At 38.2% G+C, this 17,275-nt stretch overlaps 1 protein-coding gene across 1 annotated transcript in view; it reads left to right on the top strand.

Annotated features, from left to right (window-relative positions):
- Tmem43 (Transmembrane protein 43) overlaps nucleotides 1-17,275 on the top strand; it is a 49,491-nt gene that overhangs the window by 23,566 nt on the left and 8,650 nt on the right. Inside the window, exon 8 of the mRNA XM_080272065.1 lies at nucleotides 79-293. Within this exon, the coding sequence (XP_080128191.1) occupies nucleotides 79-293 (215 nt within the window). The remainder of the gene's footprint in view (nucleotides 1-78; nucleotides 294-17,275) is intronic.

Raw genomic sequence — 17,275 nt, 5'->3', positions numbered from 1 at the left:
ATTTCCAGGTTAGCTGTCAGCCACAGCAACAACAATGTAACTGATAATGCAACACCACATTTACCATTACTTTTACAGTGGCATGCTCCAGCCTTCTTCGCGATGTTGTGTATATGGGTCTTGGTTCAGCCAACCTCACCCTCAGCATGTCAGCGTCCCTGGTAATCGTTGGGGGTGCATGGGCTGTGTACCGCCCTGGTCTAGCTCTCCTCATCCTCATAGTGGCTGCGTTGCCATTCATCCGGGCTGCAGCCAATCACCGGCCATCCTCAAATTCTCGCAGACCAACACCAGTTAGGACAGGACTGTAGGGCAGGGAAGTACAAAACAGAGGAGACATTCGGAGCTATTGGTAAGATTGTCCCTTCAGAACAGAGGAGACAAGAAAAACTATGGGTAAGATTGTCCCTTCATAACAGAAGAGACAAGAATATAGTTGGTAAGACTACAGTATCCTTTTACTAACACCACTTAGTCAGGGCTCTAGGGTGAAACTGGGAAGTATAAAGCACAGGAGGAAAGTAGAACTGTTGGCAAGATTATCCTTTTTTAATCAAACATCAAATACACAGGGCTATAGGGGGTGAAGGAAGTACAAAATGGAGACAAACAAATCTCTTGTAATACTGTCCTGAAGCTAACACCACTTAGTTGGGACTGTTATGGGATAAAGGAAGTACAAAATGAAGGAGACAAACAGGACTTAATCAGATTGTCTCTTCATACACTAACATCATTTAGGACTATAGGAAGAAGGAAAGGAGTACAAAGAACACAAGGACGCTAACAGTTATATTGCTATGATTGTGGCCACTTTTTGAATATGAGGAACCCATGTACAAAGCAGAAGTAGGTAACTTACATGAATAAAATACAGCTATTTGTAAGAATTAATTTACATTCTGAATGCAAGGCATGTGTAAAAGGAGAAACAATATCTGAACATAAACAGAACTGTCAGTAATATATTCCCACTTTCTGAATGCAAGGAATTGTATAAAGGAAAAATGATGGGTGAACACTAGTGACAGTTGGAGCTGTAGGTCAAGTTATTGAAGACTAACGCCATATATAACAAGGCCGTCTTTATTTTGATTCTTGCTTCAGTGAAACACTTTATTCACCTTCGGGAAGACCTCTCAGTGAAAGGGTTAGTGCAGTTTGTTGTAGCCCCTTCAGTGAGAGAAGTCTTCCATATGCTGAAATAAAATACCAAGTGGTAGCAAGAATAAAGGGCTTTGGGGTGTCTCTCAACATGATGGGTAACAAAGCTGTGTGTTATAATTGATTTTACCTTAGTCTCATTCCTTCTCTTCCTCTTGGTTTTTATTTGAATGGGGAACAAAGCTGTGTGTTATAATTTTTAAATTTTACCTTTTATTCTGGGTTTTTAATCTGTCGTACGTAATACTTTGTATGCTTTTCTTTTTCTGTTTCATGGAAATTATTCATATTCAGTATCACTGAGCTTTTTGTGATAAAACAGTTGTCTGTTGCAGTACATTATTATTAGCCATTATTTTGTTTTGATGATTTACTTTTTCCTCACCCCACCCTTCATTGAGGAAAAATGATCAAAATTGTAATGATGTATTTCTTCTCACAGATATTCAGCAGCAGCAGCAATAGCATTTTCAGGTCAGAATAATTGTCAGGATATTGCTGCTGCTGCTGCTGCTGAGTACAGTGATTACTAAACTACTGAATGATGATTGATTGGATGTGTAGCCCATTATTTGTGTATTTTCATTTTCTTATTTCTGGATCCTCACTTCCCAAATTTAGTGGTAACTAAGGTGAAGATTATAATAGTACTGTTACTACAGTGTTCTAGCACCAGATGGCTCAATAGTTAGAATTTCCAAGTCAGAGTGACAGCTTTACAAAGCACATGAGTGACATGGGCTGGAATTCATAGAGGTGATTGGAGTTTAATCATCCCTAAATCTGCTCAATTATGGTACCCTGACCTCCAGACTCTTATACTTCAGGTGGGGTAATTGGGATGAACTTGCAATTTTTATGTACAGTACTGTTATTAAGATCATGTATATCTTAGCAGTGCTTTCTTGGTGGCCAAGGTGGATGATGGCAAGGTATTATCACTTTTTTTATATCAGTATAACAGTGTCCTGTTTCTGTATTTTTGAGGTATAGGTAATTGAAAATTGTATTACAGTATTGGTTAATCACTTAATACAGTAAACTCTCATTTATCCATTGTAATTCAGCCATGCAGTACCCCCAAATAACGTGAAACACTGGATACAGTATTGCAAATCTGGCTCAACATTCGGCCAAGATCCAGATATTGTCATTCTGTCCATCTTAACCCTCTGTCCTAAAAACTTTACCATGAGTAAAAGACAAAAACTAAGCATACAAAAACAATGCAGTAGTGATACAGTACAGTAATACAGTACTGTACATAGTGTACTATTTTATATACTCATCAAGTATTGGCATCAGTGGGGAGAAACAGCTCAGGGGAGTTCGCACTCGTAAACAGTACAGTACGCAGTACAGCATAGGAGTAATTTAACAGTCACAGTTGGAGCGTTCACAAACTCAGGAGTTGCCAGTGATTGATGGTTAATTTAATTAGGAACTCGGTCAACTACTCCCAGCCCGCACACCCATATATTTTCTGAAATCCATTCCATGATATTTAGTGATGAAGAGTTCATAAAGTCTTCAGTACTGTGATCATTGGTTATTATACCAGTCTTCTGTATATAATTTACTAAGTAAAATACTGCAGTACAGTTACTAGAATGCATAAAACTTCAAGTGGTCCATTAGCATTTATTATGTAATATTAGAAGTAGGTGAGGTGAGGTGGAGGGAGGGAGAGGGAGGGGTAGACCGAGGATGAGGTGGAGGGATGGAGTTGAGAGGTATATGAGGGAGGGGGGGGTGAGTTGGGGGGAGGGGAGTCAAATGGTGGGTGACAGAGTGACTTGGAGGCGTTTTGTCTGCGGCCACCCTTTGCGGGATTAGGGCGTCGGGCTATAGATAGATAGATAGATAGATAGAAGTCACACTGCATGTTTAATTTGAAACACTTAACTCGATGTAATGCTGCTCTCAGGTGTCTGCCCTTTCCTCTCCTCCCTCTTTTCCTTCCTTCCTCTTCTGTCTTTCTTTACTTCATGCTTTCCTCGTCCTTCTGCCTACTTGTGACTTTACATTCCCTCTTTGTCTTTCTTTCCTTCATTCTTTCTTGTTCTTTCTGCCTGTGGGTGACTCTACACTGAGTGACAAGCCAAATGGTTTCCTGTTCACCAGGAAACCATTTACTGCGCTGGGTGGTAACCACATAACCAAATTATGGTGCCTTGTGGTTTAGTGGGTAATTGCAGCACTCCAATCGAATTGAGCCAGTGAAGGTGTATATCCAAGGGGTGGTTGGGGTTATTGCTCACATAATGCCACTCAGGGATGAGTGAGGCTGGTCACTCTCATCTTAAATGTCAGGACCAACTTGCCTAGCCCTGGGCTCTTACGCTTCTCATGGGGCAGTGTAGGATTGGATGATGGATGGATGGATCATTTAGTTATTAAAGAGATTAATGTTTCGTCTGGCAAATGCTGAAGAAAATGTACTGACTATGCATTATAAAAAAGGCACAATTTATGAAGGTGAAATCATGTGAAGACGAAACCGTTGACCAAAATCACAAATACCAATGTTTCCAGGAAGATGAAGATAGAACTTGGCACAGGCGTGTGCATACAATCTTCATCTGATTCCCATAAATATTTTTCAGTCAAACAACTTCATATTAGTTTTATATATATGTTTGAAAGTTTTACTTGATTAAAACTGTATTAAAAGATGTGATTGGAATGTAAGTAATAGTTTTTAAGCTACGAAGAATATTTGTCCTCTGGTTTAGACAGTTAGTTTTGTTAGTTTAGTGACCCCTTTCAACATTATCATACTGAGGATTCTTTTCCTCATTTTATTGAGTAAATATGTTCATAAGATAATACAGTACTTATGAACGAAGTGATAAAGGAAACGGTAGTTTAGTTGTTTGCATTTTTATTTTTCAAATTCAGTTATCAGGTGAAGATTGGCAGTGTTTGGGAATTTGTGAATGCTCCTGTTGAGCACTAGGACATGAGCACTGACAGGCCATTAGGTTTGCACTTCAATACAGTACGGAAGCTTGAACTTAGGATGCCAAAGAGTTAGTCAAAGCACCAGGGTTTTGCGACCGCATGGTCAGAAGAGTGGAAGCACACAGGCATGTCTTGACTCTACGACATTCATGGGCAAGAATGAAGGCACGGCAGTGTTTCGTGCTCGCCAGATAAGCGACACCCACAACGGACTCTAGTTGGCTGGCGCATAGCGGGTGTTTTTGTAGGCTCCAGATTTTCGGGATTTCCCCTGGCGCCGGTTGGCTACTGCTTACGAGCCGGTTGAAACCCCACAATGCCAGGAATTGCATTGGACCATCTCAGCGCTAAATGTTACATAAAATTGCTGGATATTAATTTTAATAGAGCCAAGATTGGCGTGCCAGATATTGCTTTGGGCTGGATATTGCACCAATAGATAATTGAGAGTTTATCGCATTTTTGTTTTCTTATCATTTTTCCATTGAACCACAGCAAAGTCAGAGCCAATGAAGCTTTTTGTATTGAGGGATATAATGAGATTATAGATGTTGCAGTACATGCAGGACCTCATATGACTTACACTGCAGTAATGCTGAGTTCTTATGACTTTTTGAGAAACGTTGAGTATGGTATCCTACGATTACTTATATGCCAAAGTGGAATTCTGTTTCTATAAACGTTTCACGTTGGTCATACATACCCAGTAATCGGAGAAAACAATGACTTGTGCTTTAAGGATGCAGTGAGAGTATAAATGATCTAACTTGATACCTGCAAAGTTGATGAATGTGATTGTGCTAAAATAGAATAAGATGTTGTCATTGCCTTCCACTTCATTTTTCCATTGGCCAAACAGCCCCATTGGATAAAAGAGACAGTAGGGTTAGGATTATAGGGGTGCTGTGAGAGAAGTGGAATCAACAGTGTTGTGTTTGCTTCTCTTATCTGTTTTCCATTTAACCTTAACAGAATGAGAGATTATCAGGCTTAGGTTATTCTAGGAGTGCAGTGACAGTTGTGAAGTACCTCACATGACTTTCACAACATTGTTGAATGTTCTGCTATTATGTATGCAGTTGTGCCAAAGTGGAATCATCAGTATTTTCTGTGTTTCTCCCATTCTTCTAGCTAACGTGTTGCAGCCATCATGGATGAACTCTGGGATTAGGGGTCAGGAAGTTAGCATAATTTTTTTTTTTCTGTTATTTCAAACCCATTTGTATTACTTGCTCATGTACTTATCTCACAATCTCTTCCAATGCTTGCTCTTGTACTTAATTTTAACTGATGCCAAAGGTAGAGTTAAGGTGTTGGGATCTTGCTTAAAGCTTGAAATTCCACTTGACAATAAAATAGTTGTATTGAGATTTTAGCATAGAAGATGAGGAGGTGCTGTCCAAGATAGCTGTAGAGCTACAGTATGTACAGGAATGCTTAGTAAAGGAATCTGGGGCCCCAGTAATAACAGCAACACAATAAATACCTTACAGTCATTTTACTGTTTAACCTCTTGTTATTTGTGATATGGTAGTAATGATGTTGAATATTTTTGTTAGATTCCCTGAGTTTTTATTTGTACTTGAAAGTTTAAGTGTCCATTTACCTTTTAATTCCTTGAGCCTCGGGATGCTTGTCCTGAGTTGATAAAGATTGTCTGGCATTAGCCAGCATGAAAAATATGTCTTCAGAGGAGAAAGGTGTAATGTAATGGACTGTGGTAACCTATCCATTGGTTTTTACATGCAAAGAATTTGGAATGGTCTCTATTTTAAGAAGCAGTTGTTGGCAACATCAGAGATTACATAATACATGCCAGTGTGTTGTTGATAAAGTTTAATAATGGTGAGACAGCCTTGTTATAAGTGACAGTGGTAACCTTTTCTTATATATATATATATATATATATAGTTTCATATATAATTCAGCACTCCAATTTTTATCTGAATTTTGTTCCTTGTACTGTATGTGGATTTGTTTTTAATGTTTATATGTTGTGAAAATATGCCTTGGTATACACACGAAATTACAGTATAGTATGACACCTTGGTGGTGTAGGCCTAGGGAAAATTTGTAGAGAATAACAAATTGAATAATAGAGTCGCATACCATACATAGCGCCAGTATTCATCAAGTGCAGGCTTGGCATTTGGGTTAGAAGACACCTGGTTTCACAACTAGAGGGATTCTTCATTAGCTGACAGGGTCATTAGTTGTTGAGGTGAGATGTTGCGTCAGACCTGGCACTAGTGTTATACTGTACCTTGATCGTTTCGCATGTTTGAGTATGTTATGGAGCTGAGTAAAATTACCTCGTAGTTGCGAGGATAAGATACGAAAATCATTATCATAGTCCTTCTTGGCTGAACATAGTCACCTGGCAGTATGGAGAATGAAGTATGGTAGTGAATTTCCATGGTAGTAAAGCAGTTAATGGAAACTTTTTTTTTTTTTTTTTTTTTTTTTTTCCCCAGTGAGGGTTAACCATGACAGAGGTTTTAAATAAAGTAAGCCAACTCATTATTGTGTACCCTTTATGGGAGCAATGATTTTGAAGTATAATACTGTGTCCTGAGATCGGCCAGAGTTATTTTTGCACAAAAAAACTTTAAATTCATTACCATAAAGGTGTGTTGGATGTCGTTTGATACATAGAGGTTATTAGGGCATATTACACCCAGTTCAAGTGGATAATCTAACAAATAGTGCTCCTATATTTACATGGGGAAAAAAAACATAATGAGAGGAGAGTGGTGTTCGATAGTGAATACAGGATCTGATAAGCATATTGCTACTACATTAATAGTCACAGTAAGTGTGCCCCTGTCAGCAGATGGACTCTGCAACAAAATATTGTGGTAAAGGTAATGTACATTATTAAATTTTATCTTCCAGTGGGTTTAGCAAGTATAGAATGTAAAACAGGTATCAGTGGAAAATATTTGGAATATTGACTTTATGTCCTGTACTTTATGAATCTCAAGTCATTTCTTGTTTCACAAGTTGTTTCTTGACTAGTAAACACTCACTCCAAAAAGTGTCTTTGTTCTGGTGATTGATCATTTCAAGAAAAACACTGTTACACTTAGCAATTTTCTTTTCCCCCATAAGGGAAATATTTCTGAATGTAGTGTACTTGAGTTTCTTAGTGAATATTCTTCCTTATGCTTTATTGATAAAGTGTTGGCATATTCCTAAATGAGAAATTATTGGAGATAGTTTTTTTACATTTCATGTACACTTTCAAAATATAAAAACAGAGAAAGTCTCAGTAACTATATTTCTTGCAGTGCTTGTGCAGTAACTGTGGTTATTTTTATTTTTTTTTAATTTATTTATTTTTTTTTTACATCGTGGTAAATATGATATCATTATCTACCCCTTCATTATGAAGTTGACTTATGTATAAATAAGACAGTACAGTTTCATTAAGCTTAGGAGATACTTAGGGTAATGAAAGGATTTAAAATAGACTCCAAAAGTTTTACTGCTTTCAGAGGTCTTCCCTTGGCTGAATATAATTACCTGGCATTAACAAGATCCAAAAAGAAGTGCTTAATAATACTGAAGGGGTTAACACTAGCCATGAAAGGGCAGTTAACATATTCATCAATTTATAGCATATCATTAACACTGTCATAATAATCACAATTTCTTGGAGTAGTGTGTTTCTTAAGCTTCAGTTACCGATGTATAGGGTGGTCCAGATATTGTACCCCAGATCCTGTGTGTTGAGGGGAGAGGGGACAGCTCTGTGTGCTGGTGTGAGGAGTGCAGGTATTTTGATTTCTTTATGACATTACTAATCAATCATGCTATGTTGGACATGAAAAAAAAATCAGACACACTACAACTTGAAAGGTTAATTGGAACTAGAAATGGTGCAGCGTTGACACTGGTCTTGCTGTGTGTCATCCCTGCAACGCACATGAATTCATCAACAAAGAGACGAAGGGGTGCAATACTGTGCATGGATTTCCCTAATAGATTAGCAAAAATCAACAGTATTTTCTGAGTGTCGTGAGTAGCTGGCTTTAGACATATGTTAGGTATTTTATGTAACCCTAGCACTATATTGTGCAGATACTGTAGTTCGTAAACATATATGCTCAACTGTATGTACCATTATTATTTCTGTGGATTTCTGTGGTTGTGTTTCTTAGCTAGTATTGACTATAGACCTCATACAGTATTAGAAAGATGTAAACAGTTATGCATTACAGGTATTTATAACACATTTAGTACTAATAAGTAAATATACCTGTAATTCTTATTACAGTGTACCACTGTACAGTCAAGTGTCAGATGTACAGAGTGAGATATTTTCTCTGGTGCTTGCTGTCTTTTCTACCTAGTGATTTCCAAGTAGTTTCTGAGACACACAGTATAATAATAATAATAGTAATAATAATAATAATAACATTGATATGATGTTGCAAGAGTGTATGTTAGGAAGCAAATTTTCTAAGGTATTTTCCATCATGTTGTTGCATCAGAAAGCATTTCTACTGAAGTAGAACTACATTGTAGTTAATTTTATCATTCCTGTGGTACGTAAGGAATTAATGATAAAATTCTTTCTGATAGATGACTATAATCAAATTAATTAAGAGCTCATTCATTTTTTTTGTACATTGTAGATTGCAGTATTACATAGTAATTCCATACTAACACAGTATATATATACATATATGGTCTGAAAATTGCTTTATTAAACAAAGGTCACTTTAAAAGAAAGGTATATTTCACCCAAATAGATTATCTCATCAGATATTAAGAAACACATGAGAAAAAAATAATCAGAATGTATCATGTACAGTGGAATATGTTTATCTATTGGTATTCATTAAACATTCAAACTCCAGCCTTGGAAGTACAGTTGTAAAGCACTTAGCTGGAGAAAGCTGTGCATGAACTTATTACAGTTCCATTAGAAAAGGTGGTTGTCATAATAAACAATATGTGAGATGTGTGATGGTCTCTGGGGGTTATAATGATCTGGATTATGGCAACCTAGTCTTTCCTCTAATAAGTAATACAGAATTGGCTGCCTCTGTTGCTGGTTTTATAGCTTTCCTTTTAGGTGAGAGTAAGAGTTTGAATGCATTGATTTTGTGATGAGGAGGGGTAGATTGAGATAGTTTGGGCACGTTGAGAAGTTGGAGAATGACAGTTGGGTGCAGATGGTGAGATGTGTGGAAGTCTGGGGTAGGATTGCAGGAGGAGACTGAAAAAATATGGGATGAGGTCATAGAGTGCATAGGGAGGCTACCAAAGATCGAGCAGCTTGGAGAGCTTCCATTAGGTGACCTGGGCTGACACATGCCAGCATGTTGGAGCCTTTGTAAACAATAAGCGAAGGATGATTATATTGCTGCAGGTTTCGATGGTGATGAAGTCCATATGCATTTCATATAAGTAAAACAATTTTTGTTTAAGTATATGTTAGTTTGACTTATTTTAGCTCAGATACTTCACTGGAATGTCTTGCGAAAAGTATTCGTTAAATGAATAAATTTCATTGTAAAAGCCATGTTAAGTGAAAACAAGTTAACTGAAAATCATGTTATTTGACAGCAAGTTAACTGAGGAATTGCTGTAATAATTGCAGATAAAAGTGCAGTTTTGTGAAACAGTGTATTAAGTATTCAGTTCTTTGCTGTGTTGTTACAGTTTAAAATACTGTCATCTACACACTAACCAGGTAGATGTGACAAAGCACATTAATGCAGTTAGAGAGTTAATAATTGAGAGTTTTAACCAAACTTAGACACCAGGTGGTCTGATATTGAACACTAATCCCTTTAATCCAGGTCATCTCCATTTTAGTTTATTCCTGCTGCTGCCAGATTACTTTGTTCAACTTAGGAAAGGCATCTTATATTGAAGGGGTTGATTAAGCATGACTCTTCCAGTTAAGTAAGGGAGAGAGAGAGAGAGAGAAAGGGCATTGTTAAGGCATTAAAATTATGACCCCTCCAGTTCAAAAAGTGTTTCCTAAATAGTTAACATAATCATCAGAAGATAGCAAGGTTAAAATTAAAGTGATGCCCCTCAGTAGAATTGGGTAACTACATTGATGCTTTTCATATTTTATTCATCATGACAGATTGATTTGCTTAGCTTAAAACCTTCTCTCAGATGACATACAGTATCTTGTTTTTATCTTGCTGTCATCAGATGGTTGTAGTTTGTATAGAGGCAATTTTCAAAAATTTAAGAGGGTTAAATATAGCCTTGATCAACCTCTTTGTTGATAAAAATCCTACCTAAGTTGAATGAAAACTGCCGGGTGTTAGTAAGATTATAAAAAAATATACTGTCTGTCATCATACTTCAGTGGTCAGTGGAGACCATCTAGTGAGGGGGTAGAATCAAACTTGAATAACCAGTATGAGAGCCTAATGAAGGGTGAATAAGGTTTCTTGTAGTAATAGAATAGAATTAAAAAAAAAAAAATGTTTTTAACTCCATCACTGCAGTAACATCTCTGAAATACTGTACTGTACAGTAGTTAATCACTACTACTTTATCAGAAACAGAATAGATTTCTATTAACTGTGACTATCCTTGTTTTTTCTACACCCAGGAGATATGTAGGATGGGGTAAGCCTCAGCTCCCATCAGTATTTTCTTGCTGGAAAACATTTCACACTTTTTCACTATAAAAGATCCCCCTTTGACAGAGTAGAATTGTCAGGTGGTAGCAAAAGTAAAATGAAAATGACTTCTGACTGAAATGTTTATTGGAGAATGTTTCCTACTTTTCCAGCCTAAGGATGTCGCTTCTAAGCTGAATGTTATTTTCTGACATTAGCTTGAATGAAGGAGTTAAAGTAGAACTTCATCTGAAGTGGTAGTGATTCGTTACAACATAAGTCAAGGCATGCAATTCACATTGGCATCTTATCTTTGTAAGCAGTAATTTCAGAGCAGCAGTTTCAGTCTTATAGTATCAACGACAATAGGGAAATTGAATCAAAAGTGTATACTGGTATTTATAGATTTATGATGGACTTGTTATTCCTGCAGTAAATGGCACAGTAACTGGTACATCATTGAACTTCTTTTACTTCAAATAGTACTGTATTTTTATTTCATACAAAATTTCAGGTGTGTCTAATAGGAACTGGTCTTAAATGGAAGGAACTGACCATGTCACTGTGATGTAGTACCTGCACTTTAATGTATTCTTCGTACCTCCAAATGATTTTATTAAGCTTAGGAGAAATCTTTTGTACTGGAGAGGTTAGTAAAGGTTGTATCTGACTCCTCCAGATTTAGGTCTCTCCTAAGCTGAATAAAATCATCTGAAAATAATAAGATTATAAAATACAGATATTATGAAACTCATGATGTCATTGTGAAGTATTTAATGAACAGAACAAAAACACTGAAATTAACATGCAGTACTGTATTTAGTTGTACCATTATAAATGTTAATTTCCTTCATGCAAATTTAACTGTAGAAACATTAGGAAGTTATTTTAATGCTTTTGCAGGTATTTCATTGAATATAAATGTACCATGACATAAACTGGAAACAGTGATCGTTATATATGAAAAGGTAATAGTCTTTGGGCCATAATCTCATCAATTAATAATGCTCCGTAGCACCAACTTCTTTACCATTTCATCATTGCATACATGTCTCTGGCTTCGGCTTTCCTGTCATTCTCTGACCAAATATATCTGTCCCTTGGGTGAGAAAGGAGGTCCGGATGATGATGATGATAAAAAATTCTTTGACTGTCTTACATCTACGATGGAATCTATCCTATCCATTTCTCCTTTCACTAAAATCTCCATTCATGGAGATTTCAATGTTCACCACCACCTTTGGCTCTCCTCTCCTTTCACTGATCCACCTGGTGAACAAGCCTACATCTTTTCTGTCCATAATGACCTAGAGCAGCTTGTACAGCACCCTACCCCTATCCCTGACTGCCTTTGAGAGAGTTCCAACATACTTGACCTCTTCCTTACAACTAATCCTTCTGCTTACACTGTTAATCGTTCCTCTCCATTGGGCTTCTGCGACCACAACCTTCTCACTTAATCTGTCACATTGCTCCAATACGGCCTGTGGATCCTCTAAGAAATGTCGGTTGTGGCACTTTGGAGCTGCTGATTGGGAGGCCCTCAGTCTGTACTTCTAGGAAGGAATGGTTATTGCGTCCATGGCCAAGAGTCATCTGAGTGTGCCATGCACATTACAGAGGTCATTCTCTTGGGCATGGAAGCATACATTCCTTTCTCATATAATTTTACTAATGCAAAAAAAAAACTTGGTTTGATCACACTTCTTCTAATGCTGTCCACAACAACAAGAAAGCGCACAAAAGGTACCAGAGCTAACCCACCCTTGAATCTCATCTTTTTTATGTTTCTGCACAGAATCATGCTAAGTCTGTTCTTTGCTGTGCTAAAAATAACTTCATCTGTACTAAGTGCTCTGAACTCTCCAACCCGAATTCTTTCCACTCCTTCTGGCACCTTGCCAAAAACCTTCCTAGCAACTTCATGTTATCATCCTTTCCTCCTCTTTTCCACTCTGATGGCTCTGTAGCTATTTCTCCTACTGATAAAGCAGATCTCTTAGACTTTCTCCTTTTCCACCTTAGACATTTCTGGTGCAGTTCCTCCATCACTTCACCCCTCTGACTTCCTCATGGCTGACATAAAAATTTCTTCAACTGATGTATTTTCTGCCATCACTGGCCTCAGCACTAACAAGGCATATGGGCCTGATGGTGCCCCTCCTGTTGTTCTCAAGAACTGTGCTTACACCCTGCCTAGGTAAAGTCTTTCGCCTTTGTCTGTGAACTTGTACCTTTCCTTCTTGCTGGAAGTATGCTCTCATTCAGCCTGTCCCAAAGAAGGGTGACCATTCCTAACCCTCTGACTATCACCCAGTTGCTTTAACATCCTGTATCTCAAAAGTTTTTGAGTCTGTTCGTAACAAAAAAATTTAAATCATCTTTCCCATCACAACCTTCTTTCTGATCGTCAGTATGGGTTCCACCAGGGACACTCCACTGGCGTTCTTCTCACCTACCTTTCAGACTACTTGTCATCCTCATTTCGGGAATAAGTTTTGCCATTGCACTTGACATCTCAAAGGCTTTTGATTGAGTCTGGCATAAATATTTAATTTCCAAACTGCTCACTGGTTACTGACCTTCTATCTGTGCCTTCATCTCTAGCTCCTTGCTGGTCGTTCTATAGCCACTGTTGTAGATGGTCATTGTTCTCCCAGATATGTCAATAGTGGTGTTCTTCAGGGCTCTGGCCTATCACCAGCTCTTTTCCTTTTATTCATCAGTGACCTAAGCTATATATCTAACCCTATCCACTCATACACTGATGATTCCACTCTTCACCTTTCCATTTGCTTCCCGCAGCATCCATCTCAGCAGTTACTACAACAAACAAGGGATGAGGCCATGGCACACCTAATATCTGACTTGGCTTATATGTCTGACTGGGGTAAAAGTAATCTTGTTGTATTTAACACACCAAAAACTCAGTTTTTACACCTATCAACCCGTCAAAATCGTCCACAGGAGTATCCGCTAATGTTTAATAATATTCAGTTCAATTCTGCTTCATCTTTAAACATACTTTGGGAATCTTGGGATTTATTTTGGAAAGATTATATTACATCACTTGTAAAATCTGCTTCCAAGAGATTAGGTGTGCTAAGCCAGCTCCATACCTTCTTTACCTCTGCACAGTTGTTGACTTTATACACGGGTTTCATTCGCCCCTGTGTAGAGTACAGCTCTCATGTGTGGGGAGGCTCCCCACATACAGCTCTTCTCAACAAGGTGGAGTCACAGGCTTTTTATTTCATTAACTTTCCTTCTCATACTGGCTCCCTTCAACCTCTGTCTCTTCACCACACTGTTGCATCTTAATCTCCTTTCTGTCGCTACTTCATTGGTGACTGCTCCTCTGAACTATCTGCATGCACCCCTCCACCACTACAATGGGCGTGTAGCACCCGTCTAGCAAAAAACTCTCATCCTTTTCTGTCCAGCTCTCTAATGCAAGAATTAACTGTTACTCCCGGTCCTTCATTGATGCAACAGGTCAGCACTGGAACTGTCTCCCTCAGTCTGTATCTCCTGTTTCCTAAGATCTCCCGTTTCTCAAATGCAATGTGTCCAGGCATCTCGAAATGAATGGATCTTGAATTTGGCTGTTTGTTGTATTGTTTTTGCTTTTTCTTGGAAGGAATTATTTGTTGGCTGACGGACCTTGGTTCTTTCTTCCTTGCATTAAAAAAAAAAAAAGTGCATCCTGTATGTCTCAGTAATGAAGAGGTGTGAATAACATCTGTCTGTCTATCGGTAATCCTGGACAGGGTTGTCATAAGCAAATTAGGGTACTCCCCATCTCTACACATTCTCCATCATAAGGCTACCCTACTTCCATCTCACATACCCTTGTTCATAAACCCTTCCGCCTTATACCACTGAATGTTTAGGGATATTGTGCAAAATATATCTGTAGGGAAGAGGTGCTAGGGAGTGTCCTTAATCAATGAGAGTACAGGCTTATGTGGATATGGGAGTGGGTGATGTACAGTATACTAATGTACTTTGCAATAAATATACTGTATGCAGTTTGTTATCATTTGTTTGGCCCCCAAATGTGCATTATGTGAGAGATGCAATGATAAAGATTTGTAATGTATTTAATTTTTATTTATTACATTTTCTTTGACAAAAGAAAAAAAAATGTGCATGGAGTAAGAGGTGTACCGAATGAATGAAGACTTAGTTTGGATTTTTTGTTATGAATTCTTTGATCCAGAATATGCATTGGCTAGAGATGTATTGACAAGAAATTTAATATTGAATTTATATTGATTTGTTATATTTTCTTTGACCAAAATATTTGTATTGAGTGCTAAATGTAATGTTTGTGTGAAGACTTGGTAATGAGGTTTTCCATCACTTCTTTTTTCCAAAGTACATACAGTGAGTTAAAGATGTACAGTATTGCTGTTAGGGAAGTTTGCAATTACTGTACTCTTGTTGGGAAAAAATAGCGGTAATTGACATGTATGATATTGATAATGGTTGAAATGGAGTTGGGTAATAATTTCTTTGACCAAAAAATGTGCTCTGAATTCAGTAAATGAAGTATGTATTAATATGAATTGGCAGTATTTTGTCCCATTTCATGGAGTAGGCTGTTGATTTGTTCTCCATCTGTTGTATTTTTCTCGTCGCTGCTGTGTGGACCCAACCTTGCCTCATTATTAGGTGGAAAAGGGAGGTTGGGATGACCGATGATTGTGTGTGTGTGTGTGTGATGAATGTAAAATGTGTACAGTATTTGGTAAATGTGCAGTGAGGAAATGTTGTTGGTATTTCCAAGCCTGTTTGGCTGAGCAGATCCATCAACCGCAGGCAAGCAACTGCCCCTGCAGGGCTGTCGAGTGCAGTGGACTGATTTTTTCCCATGTGGTTGACAGTGCCTCTTTATAATGAGGTGCAGGGAACGGTGTGGAGGTTTGGTTCTTGGATCGATGCTGTATTTGCATGTCCACGTTACCCCATTATTTGTTTTTGATTTTGTGATGATTTATAAAATAATATGAAAGTAAAAGATGTATTACCCCTTTTCGGTAGTAGTATCTTCGTTATTTTTAATGCCACAAGATAGTTGCACTCTGTTTTGTAGTGAACTTTTGTACTAAAGGGGTTAGAACCAGTTATCAGAAATATCCATAGTATGTGAGATCCCCACGAGTTGAAAAGAATTGTATGAAGGTAGCTGGTAAGCAGTTGTTTCTGTGGGGCTGTCCTACAGGTACAGTACAATAGGCCAGCATGCAGTCTAGGGAACTGTACCTCACCATGGTCAGACCAAGGTCCTTCCCATGGCGAGGTGCAGGGAAGTATGCGATGTCACAACTGCACACACACTGCACAGTGCCACCATGTGTAGGCTCCTTGTTTATGCCACCCCTGTAGTTTGTGTAATACAGCGTGGCCCATATATTATATAGGCTTCATACTGCTTTTGCACATGGCTAGGTGATTTCTCGTGTTGTGGGGATGGCTTTGCGTTGTCAGTGTCTTCTCTGCATCATTTACTTTCCTACAACCATGCCCACACTATAATAGCAGACTGAACCATCCTTGCAACATATAAGCTGAGTTTCTAATGGAGGCTATATATGGACCACCTTGTATATCTTCCTAACCTCAGATTTATTCGTTAACGAAAAGTCAAATTATCATCACGGCTGATATTTCAGAGATCCTTCAGTCGCTTCACCTTCAACCCAAGGACCACTATATGTTTTGGGGGCTGCAGCCTGCAAGATGTACCGTAAGAGGGAAGGGGTAAATGATGTGCTATATCTAACCCAACCGAAAAGAAGATTGTCAAAGTTGCAAGAAAACAGTAAAATGAAAAAATATATAGCCGCGTTTTCGCGACATTTTCAAGTCAAGATCATCGTGATATCCATTTTGACTGATATTGAGTTTCAAGTGAGTGTCGCGAAAACGGGTTGGCAAGATTGTATTGCCTTTACGTCAGAGCCATCTACAAACATTCGTTCGTGCGTTATGTGGCTGCCTTGGGAGATTTTCTGCAAATAGAGGAATTAAATGATATTCGTCATGTGATCGACCAGACAGGGCTTTTGCTTGAAATTTTGGAGTGAGATGAAAGTGCAGCTGTACAACTGTTGTTGGACACAAGGTTAAATGGTCAAAATCCTCAAGACCCTCAAGTTGTGGTTGCATCAGGGAAAACAAGAGTAAAATTGCTCTGGGCCTGCGGCGATGCTTTTGTTTCAAACGGTTTGCTGTAAATGTAACTAGCCATGTCAAGTAACCTTACATTGGACCACGTTCATGCCTCGATGGGCTTAAATGAAAAACTTTTTACTAAAGTTGCTGCTAGATGGCGCCACCACAGGTATCAGCTGACAGCAAATTTCGATTCATTTCAAATGTATGGGACCATATTTACGTCTCAATAGGCCACAAGCTCTTTCTTCTTCTCTCACGAGTTTGGCTCGATTTCGGTAGCGCTGGGTTTGTTTACAAAATGGAAAGTCAATACCAGTCAAAATACCTCAGGAGGAACATTGACTAATCTTGACTAATCATGCACA

The sequence above is a fragment of the Coenobita brevimanus genome, chromosome 49 (genome assembly GCF_032717465.1).
Source record: "Coenobita brevimanus isolate Jiangsu-jjx chromosome 49, ASM3271746v2, whole genome shotgun sequence".
NCBI lineage: Eukaryota > Metazoa > Arthropoda > Malacostraca > Decapoda > Coenobitidae > Coenobita > Coenobita brevimanus.
Note: the sequence above shows the minus strand (reverse complement) of the source record. Positions and strands in the feature narration are given on the sequence as shown.